Genomic DNA, 14,332 nt, shown 5'->3' on the forward strand with positions numbered 1-14,332 from the left:
AGTTTGGAATATAACTGGGGAGGTAACTCAGCCTTAAATGACCTTGTATAATCATATACCAGGGAATGTGATAGAAACTCTTTGCAACTCAGAACAGAGAAATCATTTAGTGTGAACTAGAAATCATATAGTAGTTTTAAGTTGAGCCTCAAGTAAGCAGAGAAGAAAAAAAATTGACAGTCTCAGGAAGTAACATGGGCAAGAAGGTGGGTATAGGGGACACCAGCCTGGTGGCAGGCTTCCTGTTGAGGAATACCAAGAAAGTAGGTTGAGCAAGTGGGATGGAAAATATAATTTGCAGTGCCTCACAACCTAGGCAGAGGAGTTTAGGCTCTATATTGGCAAGTAGCAGCTATTGTAGATTTTTTAGTAGACAGTAAATTGCTCTAATAGTGGTTGGCAGGATCTGTAGATGGATTTGAGGCTGAGGAAATGAGACGCCGTAGCTAAGGGAATGGCAGTCTGAGTAGAGAGGAGTAAAAGTGGGAACCATTTTAAGGGAGAAACCCGAGTTCCTGTGACAGACTGAAACTAGGCAATAGGAGATCAGAGACAAATACAAGCCATATCTCCAGTAGAGTAGCTTTGTGGCTACATCAAGGGTGGAAAATGGGGAACAGTAGAACCAGTGAACACTAGGTTGTGCGCGTTCCATCTTCACTGGTCTTGAATTGACACTAAGTCCTGAACTGAGTTTTTTTTTCATGAGTCTGTTAACTTGGCTCATGATACAGGTGCAAGGACTTCCCCTGGTCTCAGATCTATTCACAATAAAGGCTCTTAAGTCAACGTCTTTTGAGAGCTCTGAAGGTATATAAAAACTTGGGTTGTGTGCATTTTCCTGGCAGTTCAGTCCATACGTCTCTTTAGAATCAGAGAAGCATCTGTATCCTTAAAAAAATTAATTTAGGAATCACAGATTTGGAAGTAGGAATGAATTAGAAAAATGAGGTTTGTGTATCAGATTTGCCAGCTATAGTTTTATTAGGTGTAAATTATATGTATTGACTATACATGTATTTTTTAAATTAGTATGAATAGCTATGCAAATGTGAATAATTTTTTATAATCATGGCAAAATTGATACAGTCTACCCAGCTTTTTCTCCTTTGAGTCAGTCCATCAAGTTAAGCAATCTCTCTAGGTTCATCCCAGTCCTCACCCTCATCCTTGGGCCCATCCTGGATACTAGATCTTTTCCAAGACCTGTGGACATGATCACTTTTATGATTGTATACTATTCTCTTATCTCACAGCTATAAAAATATTTTTGCTATTGCTCTGACATATATCCTATTGTTAAATATGTATAAATCTTCGGGGCTTAAGTGGAAGAGATCATCTTTGATAATCTCAGAGTATTAAGATTATCAATTTATCAATTTAAGACATGTGAGTTAGTTGTGAAATGTCAACACGTTTAAATCCAAGCACCAGGAATTTGTAAAGCAGGAAAGACCTTGACTCCATGAAGTCATATATTACATTACTGCAGAGCATGTTTTGGCCTTTTGTGAAGGGAATTTGGCAATCTGCTTTTCCTTTCATTTTATTTTCATGTGAGTTTTCAGAAGTTTGAATTTTTGGATAGTGTCTTTGGCTTTGTTTTCCTGCAAAACATTAGGAGTTTTATTGTATAGGAAAAACTAAACTGATAAAAAAAAAAATCAGACCAATTTAGACTAACAGTTTTTACTGTAATTCAGACATATTATTATATTATCACTTAAATAGTAAAACTGTTGGCTTACATGAATTTGTTTGGTACTTGGTTTGAAACATTCAGAGTACATTCTAGAACTCAGCCAACTTGGCTTCAGCTCATGCACAACAGATTGCCTGCTGCAAGTATAAATAACCATGTTTTTTTAATTGATTCGCTTTTGTGTTTTTCTTTATATATTTAAGGAAAGATAAAAAATGAGAGTTAGATGAGTATTATTGGGAGCATTACTTTTCTCTTGGGTTTAACATTCTTAAAATATTTTTGACTTTGTACTCTTTCCTAGTAACCTACTTTCTGATAAACTATTTTTGCTTCAGCAATGTATGATTTTTACCAAAATATAGTTTAAAAGTATCTCTACTAAGCTCTCTTCTTTATAAGACAAAATTCCACATAGTGGTAGACCTCCAAAAGGGATACTTTGGTTTCTAAGATTAAGGGTGCCAACTAAATTGGAATGCAGACTTAGAATCACTTTTTGTGAAAAGAATGAATATATTTTTCACTCTGTGATCTCTCTGTAATACACAGATTTTTAAAGACATTTATAGTAACTATCTGGAGGGTAAGACTAATTCAGTTCCTTTTAGTATAGGCTGTTAGGCAGTAAAAATACGACTATATTTTAAACAAGAAAATGTTCATGTGCCATAATATTTATAGCAAATTATATAACAGTTTTAGATGATGTCGTATGTTACACTATATAAACTCTTTTCTTAAGCCAGACTCTTTGTATATATTATCTTTCAGTGATTGTACACAGTGGTATAGTGTTTCACTTGATATGATTTTAATCACTGTTAGGTTGAACTTGAAAGAAAGTTGGAATCTGCAACTAAGTCTAAACTGCATTACAAGCAGCAGTGGGGACGAGCTTTGAAAGAACTTGCCAGACTTAAACAGGTATGTAGTTTATAACTGCTGATGGATTATTCTTTTTACGTCTTTTCCCTTGATTCTTTACAAGTTTGCATATTTGGCAGTATCTGTTATGTTAAGATTTCTGCATTGAATCGCCAGTGCTATTTTTGAATTAGGAGGTTTTTGTTTTTGTTTTTGTTTTTTTTAATGTGTTATATAAAAGATCCTCCTCTTAATTAACAACTGAAACTTTTAGGTACTTTTTTTTTTTAATTGCCAACTATTGTCTTCCCCAAAAGCAATTGGGAAATGTCTTTCACTTTCGCTTGTAAAACCACCACTCTTTTCTTCCTTAGTATTAATTTCTTACCATTAGGAGAGCCTTTTGGGGGAGAAATACAAGGATGACTTAAGAAACTTAATATATCCTCAAATTTAAAAGCATGTTTTAAATGTTAATCTTAGGAAGACATAGAAATTTATTAAGAAAAGGAATCACAGGGAATTTTTGCATAATTTTACAAGAGTTTAAAAACGATAGTAGTGTCCTGAATTATTCTTGCATTTTCTTTTCTGCTGCTAGATAGCCAGTGCTGTTAGCTTCATGAGAAGTTAACCTTATTTTTTAGTGTATTTTCTTCACATGATTAAGGTAAAATAAACTGAGTATTATTTTGAATTTAATATACTTCATTTAAAATGTTTAAATAATGATTATTCCAAGTTTTGCTTTTTTTTTTTTAATGTGTAAGTTTTATTCGGAATGAAATTTGGTATACAGAGTCTTTCAGATTTGTATTTTTTTAATGTGTCTCTATAACCATCAAATGCCATTAAATATCCTTAATGCTTACCACCTTCATAGAGGAGTGTGTACTAGACTGCATGAGAGTAAGTAGCACAGTTTGCCTTAACATAGCTTGTAGATGAGTTGAGATTGTAAGCATAAGTATAAATTAGATTACACAAAGTGGATATATTTTGTAAATGCTTACAAGACTAAGGAGAGATGAGTGAATAATCATGGACAGTACTGAGGGCCTAATGTATTCAAGAACTATCACTCTAGGTTTATAGATAGAAGTAGAATTTAGGTCTTTCCCCAGGGAGTTTGCAATTTAGCAATAGGAAAGAAAAGGTAAATCTTAACATTTACTGCCCAATAGTAAGAGCCCTGAAAAGAACCACACTGGGTACTTGGGGGAGAGGGAAGTACATCTATTTAATAGGACTTAGGAAAGGTGTCACCGAAGATGAGGTAGTTGAGATGGCCCTCTAGAGCATTGGTTGTGACTTAGGAAAGTAGTTGGGGAAATTCTATAAGTATGATGAATAGAATGATTATAGCAAAGAGGCTGGAAGTCAGAAAGCATGACTCTACTTGGAGAAAGAGGAGGGCCTAGTTTAGAGGTCATTTCAGGTAATAGGACTGGTTGGAGGTCATTTCGGGTAATAGGACTGGAACAGAGGTGGCAGCAGTGGGAATATGGCACAGATTCTTTTAAAAGACATGGTTGTGGTATATTCTATATAGTACAATATACATGACTGGAATGTAGAATAGAAAGTCAAAGATGATGTTAAGGGCTGAAGCCTTAGTGTCTGGAAAGAGTTTTCTAGTATTAGAAATATGGCTGTGAGGACAAGAGGCTGACTGGGATGTGGGAAGGAGACAGGACTTGCAAATGTGATATTGTAATTGTTGTTGCAGAAAGAAATTCAACAAGCACTCAACAATGTGGATCTCGGGAAGATAAGTTGGGCTTAAAGAAAAGATGAAGGAATCCTTTGCAGAGGTGGTAGATGGAACTTAAGAGTTCTTATATTTAAGGAGAAGGAAAGCTGATAAGGGAAACAACAACTAGAGGGAAACATGATAATGATACCAATAGAACAGATAGCATTAATTGAAGGTGTACTCTGTGCTAGGTGTTGTGTTAAGCCCTTCATGTCTTTTCATTTAATCCTAACCAAGATCCCCATATAGCAGGTAATACCATTATTTCCATTTTACAGAAAAAAGAAACCAAGACTTTGAGAAGCTAAGTAGCCCATGATCACACACATACTAAGTACCAAGCTAGCATCTGGCCAGAATCCAGGCTCAGGCTCTTTCCTCTTCATAGTGTTCTGGTTTTGTACCACAGAATCCAAATAACAGAAGAATTTCAAGGAGAAAGTGGGCCATTGGAGACTAGGGATTTCTGACAAAGCATCGAGGCAGAAGGAGTAATGACTTGGCATTTCCTAGTGAGGAAAATGGCATCACTGACTGTTAGCTACACTGGCTGATAGTGAGAATTACAGTAACTTTGAGAAAGAAGTGGCTAATATAAAGTCATGATGCCAAGATACTTAGGTTACATACTCTACAACAGGAAGGAGCCCCTGTGGCATTGGGAACAAGGAAATTATGTGATGAGAGTAGCTGTTCAAAATAAGAGTGTCACAGGTCTATCAGAGGCAGCATACAAGGTGCTTAGAACATGGCCTGGAGTCAAGAGCTTGGGTTTGATTTGGGCTCTGCCTCTTAACTACCTCTACCACTTGAGTAATTTAATTTCTCTGGTTAGTCTTCTCATTTGTACAGTGAAAGCTTGTTCTTCACAGGTTGTTCAGAGAATTAGGAGTGGTCTCTAAAGCATTTTAATACAGTGTTTGGTGCATAGCCCATGTGACTTGTTATAAGGAGATGAGCCCTATTGTGTAATATTCTTGGTTCCAGTCAATGGGAACCTAATTAGATTAGCTTTGGATATTAATGAACAGAACATATATTGGAGGGATTTGTGACTGACTAGCTATTCAAAGAAGCAATAGGCACTAACAACAGTTTCATGTTTTTAAGTCTAGTCAGCAGGAAGATATTATATAACAATAGCAATAGGGAAGTGAGTAAGATATAGTTTGAGTAATAACAGTATTCTGTAGAAAACTGCAGAAGGAAAAAAAATGCCTGTGTAAGGGTTATGTGTGCATTTAGGCAAGAGTGTAAGTGCTCTTCCTAAACTTAGAGTGCATTGAAGTCTGAAGAAACATTTATAGTTATTTCATTTGTTCATTCCTTCATTCATTCTTCAAGTACTTATTGAGAGTCTGCTCTGCACCTTGCACTGTAGGGAACTTAAGTTCAACTGGGTGGACGGGATATTTATACACAGTATAGTAGGGTGGTGAGAAATGCAAATGAAGTTAGTAAAAATAATAGAAACTAAGTGTTAGAATAATAAGAGGGCTGTGGAGTTATTCTAAGTTGTCACTCAAAGATAAGGGAGAAATGTTCAAAGTGTTTAAAATATCACTTAATTTTAAATAGAGACTAGATGGGGAAGAAATGGAAGATAGTGCCTGCCACTGAAAAAGTTTCATAGTGAAGGATAAGAAACTAATGCAATGATAGTTAATTATGAGACATTAGCAAAGTCAGTAATGAAAAGATGGAAAAGTGTTAGCTCTAGGGCATTTCCTTTGGATAGATGAATAATCATTACTTTTTAAACATAATTACATTATAATTGCCTTTTACTGAGGGAGCCATGCAAGAACGTTTTGAGTAAATTGATTATGTTCGTATGTGTATATTGACAGATGACATTGTTTCCACTGTTTCACATAGTTTCAAAATAAAAGGAGTAAATATATAATGTTCTGAATAGAATTCCCTAAGTTCATGGCACTTTATTAGCATTACACTGAGATCTTGAGGTGGTCATCTTTAAAAGCAGATTGAGTATGAAAGGCTCCCATGCAGGTGTCCCTTCTTCCTAACACATGCATCCTCATACACTCTTGCTGTCTTCTGGATCTTTCCATGTAGTCCATTATTTTCTTTTTACCCTTTCTTCCTATGTATTTTCTCCTCTTGCCTAAAATTTGTTGGCAAAGTCACAAAAGTTTAGATGTCTGCTTTTTCTTGAGTTACTGTATTAAGGAGAAAAGAAAAAGTTTCATTCTTTTAGCACTGATCTTCATCACAGACCAATTCTATTCCTTATCCCACAGACTTTCTGCTTTAGAAACAACACTGTAAACAAATTTCCAGGTAACTAGGAACCATTAATGTTCTGCAGACCACATTTGAGATGCAACACTTCAAGAAATGTAATAGACCTTGGGATTGCCGTAGTGAACCGTGCTCTGCCACTCACTGTTTTTGGAAGATTAGTAACTTCATCAAATAGGCACAATTCATATGTGAGAAAATTCAGTTTTTTCTGAGACTTTTTATTAAAAACACATTTATTGTGTTTGAATATAAAATTGGAATCCTCTATCTGCTTTTATTCAGAGAATTGTTTGTGCAACTTTTTGTTTAAATTGGATTAGTACCATGTTAATTTTACATTGCCTCTGGTGAATAGCCACGGGGCTATAATCTTTGCCAGTAATTTGTCACAGCAAAATCCTCTGGAGGGCTATACAAAACATTTGTGTAGTACGGATTAGACGGCAAAAGCCATAGCTCAGATTGTTAATAAATGTTAATGACAAAATCCAGCTGGCAAAGCTTGGAAATAAGATCTAATGCTTGGTGCCTATTGCCAAAAGAATGTTTAAACAGAGATTTCCATTACTCAAAGGTGACCTAGTATAGTCAATTTGTGAATTAAAAAAATCATAATCTTCTAATTATTTAAAAACAACTTTTCTTCTGATTCACAACCATAAAAGTCTGTGTTTCCAAGTTGCAAGCTTTCTTGGTCTTTAGTAGCTGGGTAAGTGACAGCTGTAAAATACAAATAACTATAGCATGAAATGTGTCCTACCTTAGAAAACAAGGAAATCATGCCCATACATTCTGGATTTGCTTATCTATGGTATAACGTATAACACTGACTTTAAAGGGTTCTAGTTGTTAAAATATTTGGAGTGTAATCTAGTTTCTTTTTTCACCATTCCCATGAAGATACATACTAGAGAAATATTTTAAGACCAAAATGAATACTTGAATTAAATTGTTCTATGACTATCCAAGTTAAGATTACTTAAAATACACAAGCAATAAAGTGATAAATGTTATCTTATAACATATTAGGTAAATAACATTCTAAGTAAATAATATTTAAGCAAATTAAGTAAATGTCCAAAAACATTTCTTGACATCTTAGAATATAATTATGTAGGAAGAATAATTTTCAAGGAAGACTATAACTATGTAGGAAGAATAAAAGCCACTACTTTTTAAAAACAAATGAGTCATTGTTAAGAGGTATGGGTTTATTTTAGAAAGTTTAACATTTTTATTACATCAGATATATTAAATGCAGGTATGTTTGTTCCCAGGACAGGAAACAGAGCTAAGATTTGGGGTAGGATGTGGGTCCCTTACCATATTTGTGCACAGTAGAGCTGTTTAATACTAAGCTCTGATATATTTAGTTAAAACAACACAGACTCTGTTGGCTGACATCAGCACTATCTTGTCCAGCCTCCTGCTTATCCACTCAGAGTAATTAATTTGATTAATTTATAAGTAATTTAACCAAGGATGGGATGTAAATCTTTGTTTAAGAAAACAGTTGGAGGTCCAAGTCTTGGTTAAAAACTGTGTCTTGAAACCATCCAGGCCCTCCTACTGACTTGTCAGCTCTGGGTTATTTTCAGAAAACTTTACTTGAGTTCCTTAGTGTAGTTGTAAGTTTTTCCCACAGACTTACATGGTATGTGTGAGTGGGAGAGTAAGTAGTGGCCACTTTTTAGCGGCTGTTTAGTCTAGTGTATGTATGTTTACATCTCCTCTCTGGATTTATAGGCAGCCAAGGCAAAATAAAGATTATATTCACTTGACTGAGGAGCCTTTAACCCGGAGCACCTGGCAGCAGAGAGGGTTTCTTTCTGTAACCTCTAATTTTTGTGTGTGCATGTGTGATTATTATTAATGCTATCTACTTGATTAAAAAATTCAAGGCATTTAAAGGCCTTTGTTATATGTTTTAGGTTTAAAATATTTCAAGTTTTACAAAGTAACCTACAATTAAATAATTGGCTCTTTATTTTTTTTTCTGCTTGCAATTATACTTGCTCAGGCAAACAAAGGCAAATTTTGCAGCAGCAGATAGCAGAGAAAATAAAAATCACCAGTAACCTTATCCTCTCTTTAGTCAAAGTTAACAATTTGAGGTATTTTTGTCCAGGTTTCTTTTCCTTTCTTTTTTAATAATTAACTTTTTAAGTGAAGTATTCATCCCAAAGAGGAAAAAACTAAAGATTTTTATCCACCGCAACACCTTATAGTTTAAGAAACAGAACATTATCAGTGGTTTGGAAGTCCTCTGTATCCCTTTTCTCAACTGCTTCCTCCCCACAGGTAAGTGCTTTCCCGAATTTGGTATTATTCTTTTGTTTTTTAAAATAATTTTATAAGACATATTAAAAATACCAGTAAGCATTTACTTGTGTATGTTGTAAGACATTATATACATGGAATCATTCTCTTTCAATCTTTTGTGACTACCTTATGAGACTCAAAATTGTTTTTGAGATTTAGTTATTTTGATGCAAGTAGCTATACTTCATTTTTATTGCTTTATAAAACTTTCTAGTCACCCTTCAGTGGTCATATTTTTTTCTAAGTTTTCTTATAATAAGACAACACTGAAAATTCTTGTACATGTAAGAGACATGTAATAGGTTATCTAGTGTTTGTATGAAAAAATTGAATTTCTCATTCTAAGGTTTGCTCATTTCTTCTACTTCATTGAATATTGCCAAATTACTTGCCTAAGTGGTTTACAGATCTTCATTTCCCAAGGGTGGTGTATAATTGTTATTCTTCATACCATGTCCAACACTTGGCTATTATCACATGTTTTTGTGATATTTTCCATTTTGGTGGGTCTGAAATAGTATCACTTTGTGGCTTAAATTTTCATTTCCCTGATTACTGACCTTGAGCATCTTTTCATTTGTTTATTAGCCATTTGCATGTCTTCATTATGGAATGCCTTTGTATATATTTTCCTCAACAGAAACATATCAACAGGTAGTAAGAGATTTGGGGTTCACCAGAAACAGGTGAAACAACTACTCTTACTATATACTAGAAAATAGGTAATATGATGGCGAAAGGTATTAGAGAAGTAAAATCTTTTGATTCATATAGACATTCTGGAACTGAAAAGTATTGGAAATGAAATGGAAGAATTTAATGGATGAATTAAACAGATTAGACATAGCAGAACCAAGGATTTGTGATCTGGGTGGCTTATAAACAACAGAAATTGGTTTCTCATGGTTCTGGAGGCTGGAAGTCTGAGTTTGGGGTGCACACATGGTCAGGTTCTAGGTTTGGTGAGGGCCTGCTTCCCAATTCATAAATGGCCATCTTTCTGCTAAGCCTTCACATGGCAGAAAGAGCTCTGCCAAGCCTCTTTCATAAGGGCACTAATCCCATTCATGAGGGTTCAAGACCTAATCACTTCCCAAAAGTCCCTTCCCCTAACATACAGGTTTCCACTGTTATCCAAAAGTTTGTACATTGTGCCACTTTACTTTTATGAAAGACTTACTCTACATTAGTACTATAAATGGCTTTCTTTCTGTGAAAGTGAAAATCCTACTGGGATTTCTTTCAGTTAGCAAAAACAGGTGCTAATGTCTTTGTTAGAGCAAAGTGACTTAACTCAAACTTTCAGAAAACAAGGAAAACCTTTGTGAATTTGGGGAGACACAAACATTCAGCCTCTAGCAACCCCTCAAGAGAATAGAGAATGGAAGAGAAAGCAATATTTGAAAGCTACTGGCTGAGAATTCTGTAAAAGTGAAAAAGATACCAGTTCATATATTCAAGAATATGAACTCTAAGCAGGATAAATGAAAAGTAAACCATATCTAGAAGTGAAATTGCCAAAAAGCAAAGAAAAACCTCAAAAGCTGTAGGAGGTAAAGGGAGATGTTACTTTTATAGGAGCAACAGTAAGATAGACAGATGACTTAACAGAAGTGAAAGAATTCATAAAACAGTGGATAATAATATAAAGTACTAGAAGAAAATAACCACCTACCTGAAACACTCCACCCAGTGAAAATGTACTTCAAGACAGAAGACTCTTCAGACTAACAGAAATTGGGAGAGTTTGAAGTAAGTAATCTGAAGTAAAATAAATACTTAAAGATGTTCTTCAGAAAGAAGGAAATTGATCCCAAATGAAAGCAGAATAAAGAGCAATGGAAATAGATATTTGTTGGGTTTAAAACATACAAAGAATTAAGATTCATGACAAGCTGTCTATGGATTCAGTGCAATCTCTGTCAAACTACCAATGGCATTATTCACAGAGCTAGAATAAATAATCCTAAAATTTGTATGGAATCACAAAGACCCCAGATAGCCAATGCAATATTGAGAAAGAAAAACAAAGTTGGAGGCATTTCGGTCCCTGATTTACTATGCTACAAAGCTATAGTAATCAAAACAGTATAGTACTGGCATAGAAACATATATCAGTGGAACATTACTAGAGAGCCCAGAATAAACCCACACGTATATGGTCAATCAATGACAAAGATAGTGAGAACATACAATGGGGAAAAGACAAGTCTCTTCAATAAGTGGTGCTGGGAAAACTGGACCACTGCCTTACACCATGCACACAAAAAAAAAATGGATTAAAGATACAAATATAAGACCTAAAACCATAAAACTCCTATGTGAAACATAGACTGTAAGCTCTTTGACATCTGTCTTAACAATATATTTTTAGAAATGTCTCCTTAGGCAGGGGCAAGAAAAGAAAAAGATAAACAAATGGGACTACATCGAACTAAAGTTGTTGCACAGCAGAGGAAACCATCAACAAAACAAAAAAGGCAACCTTCTAATTGAAGGTGATGTTTGTAAATGATATATCTAATAAGGGGTTGATATCCAAAATATATAAAGAATTCAAAGAACTCAATAATAAACAACCCAATTAAGAAAGTGGGTGGAGGACCTAAAGAGACATTTTCCAAAGAAATTTAGATGGCCAAAAAGCACATGATAAGATGCTCAACATCACTATCAGGGAAATGGGAATCAAAACAGACACCACCTTACACCTGTCAAAATGGCTAGTATCAAAAAGAAAAGAAATAGTGTTGGCGAGGATGTGGAGAAAAGGGAAACCTTCATGCACTGGAGGGAATGTAAACTGGTACAGCCAATATGGAAAACAGTATGGGGGTTCCTCAAAAAGTTAAAAATAGAAATACTGTATGAGCTAGTAATCCCACTTCTGGGTATTTATTTGAAGAAAACAAAAGCACTAATTTGAAAAGATATCTATATCCCCTATGTACATTGCAGCATTATTTACAATAGCCAAGATATGGAAGCAACCTAAGTGTTCATCAATAGATATTTTGTGTGTGTGTGTGTGTGTGTATATATATAGAGAGACACACACATACACATACAATGGAATATTATTCAGTCATAAGAAAGAATGAAACTTGCCTTTTGTGACAATGTGAATGGACCTAAAGAGTACTATGCTAAGTGAAATAAGTTGAACAGAGAAAGACAAACACCAAATGACTTCACTTATATGTGGAACCTACAAAACAAAACAGTGACAGTGTCGTAGATGCAGAGAACAATAGTGGTTGCCCAAAGAAAGTGGAGGGGGAATGTTGGATGGACAAAATAAGGAAGCGGATTAAGAGGTCCAAACTTCCAATTATAAAATAAATAAGACATAAGGATGCAATGTAGAGCATAGGGATATAGTCAATAATATTGTAAGAACTTTGGTGACAAGTGATATAGCTGGATTTATCATGGTGATGACTTCATAATATATATAAATGTTGAATGATTATGTTATACATCTAAAATTAACATTGTCAACTATACTTTAATAAAAATAAAATAGATATGAAGGGATAGAGTTAATGTAGCATACTTCAAGCATTTTATCTGTGAAGTTTTAAAAGTCACTATATTACTAAGAATAACAATGAACAATAAGCTGATAGAAGGGAAATGAAATGACATAAATTGTTAGATTAATCTAAAAAAACGACAAGAAGGAACACAAAATAGATGTATATTTACATAAAGTAGTAATATGTAAAGACTTAAGCCCATATATATCATTATTTGCTTTAAATACAAATGGACTAAATACTCCCATTAAAGACAATTAGTAAATTAAAAACTGACTTAAAAAAGCAACAGTTTGCTACTTATAAGGGACACACTGTAAATGTAAGGATGCAGAATGGTTGAATTCAAAGAGGGAAAAGTATATACTACATTAATACTAATACTGAAGAAAGCTGGTCTAGTAAACATATGAGGAAAATTAGACTTTAGGGCAAGAGGCATTAATATAGATAGAGTTTTCATAATCATAAAAGGGTCAGTTCAGCTGACAGATGAGAGCAGTTCTGTGTTTGTAGCCCCCTGGTAATAGCCACAAATTTAAATAAAGCAAAAATCAGAAGAACTAAAAGGAGAAATAGATATTCATAATAATGGTAGATTTTACCATAACTTCCCTGGGAACTCAGAGAGCAAGCAACAGAAAATCTGTAAATATTTAGAAGATTTAGATAACACAACCATTGATTAGTGTATGTAGAACTATTCACCAAAACAGTCCAGAGTACACATTTTCTAGTGCATGTGGAATATTTAGCCAAATTTCTCATATGCAGGATCAAACAACAGTTCTCAACAATTTTCAGAAGATTATAGTTCACAATATGTTCTCTGACCACAGTGAGATTAAGCTAATTAATAAATTAACTAGAAATTCATAATTAAAAGATAATGAATATACACTTCTAAAAATCAATGGCTAAACTGGAGACCACATTTGAAATTAGAAAATATTTTAACTGAAAAATAATGAGAATACAGCATCCCAAGACACAATAAAATATTTGCTCAGGGGAAACTTATAACCTCAAGTGCATTTTAAAAATAAGAAAAGCATTCTCTATCCCTTTCAAAGGGTCAGTAAAATGAGAAATTAAGGAAAGTAGAAATAAGAAAATAATTAAGAACTATTGAAATGGGATAAAATGTACAACAAAGCCAAAAGTTTCTTTGATAAGGACCTTCCCCTTGGCAAAGACTGTTCAAGGACAGACTGACTCCCAGTATCAGAAATAGAGGAAAAAGGACAGGGCTCCAGATCCCACAGACGTTTAAAGAGGGTAAGAGAAGGGTATGAAGAATTTCATGTGAATTTGAGAAATTCAACTTAGAAAACTGACACAAAAAGAAACAGAAAAATATAACTAGTCATGTAACTATTAGGGAATTGAATCTGTAATGAAAACCTGTGCCGCAAAGAAAGCCTCCAGACCCAGATGGCCTCACATTTGATTTTAAAAAACATTTTAGAAAGAAACAGTTTCAGGAACTCGAAAAAGAGAACACTTTGTCTGTCTGTCTGTCTCTCTCTCTCTTATTTAATGAATCTGGATTCTAAAATCTGACAGAGATATTAGAAGAACAAAATTAATTGGCCAGTCTCATGAACATCGATATAAAACTTAAGCATCACAACAAAGCTTATTTATTAAAGGCAAAATTGGCTATTTACCACCTTAAAAAAAATAAAGAAAAAATCAAGTGACTATCAAAAATGCAGAAAAAGTCAATAGTTAGCAAACTAAGACTGTCAGGGAAATTTCTTAGTCTAATAAAGAATATTTACATAAAACCAATAAAAAGTCTTGAAGTTTTCCCCTGAGATCAAGAATGAAGGATGCTCTTGATCACTGTATCTTATCAGCCTTGTACTAGAG

General features: G+C 34.2%; 1 protein-coding gene across 4 annotated transcripts in view; it reads left to right on the top strand.

Annotated features, from left to right (window-relative positions):
• The window catches only part of CEP120 (centrosomal protein 120), a 66,634-nt gene that overhangs the window by 43,064 nt on the left and 9,238 nt on the right, over nucleotides 1-14,332 (top strand). For all 4 annotated transcript variants that reach the window (XM_073222021.1, XM_073222022.1, XM_073222020.1 and 1 more), the window contains one exon: nucleotides 2,534-2,632. In XM_073222021.1, coding sequence (XP_073078122.1) covers nucleotides 2,534-2,632 — 99 coding nt within the window. The remainder of the gene's footprint in view (nucleotides 1-2,533; nucleotides 2,633-14,332) is intronic.

The sequence above is a fragment of the Manis javanica genome, chromosome 14 (genome assembly GCF_040802235.1).
Source record: "Manis javanica isolate MJ-LG chromosome 14, MJ_LKY, whole genome shotgun sequence".
Classification (NCBI taxonomy): domain Eukaryota; kingdom Metazoa; phylum Chordata; class Mammalia; order Pholidota; family Manidae; genus Manis; species Manis javanica.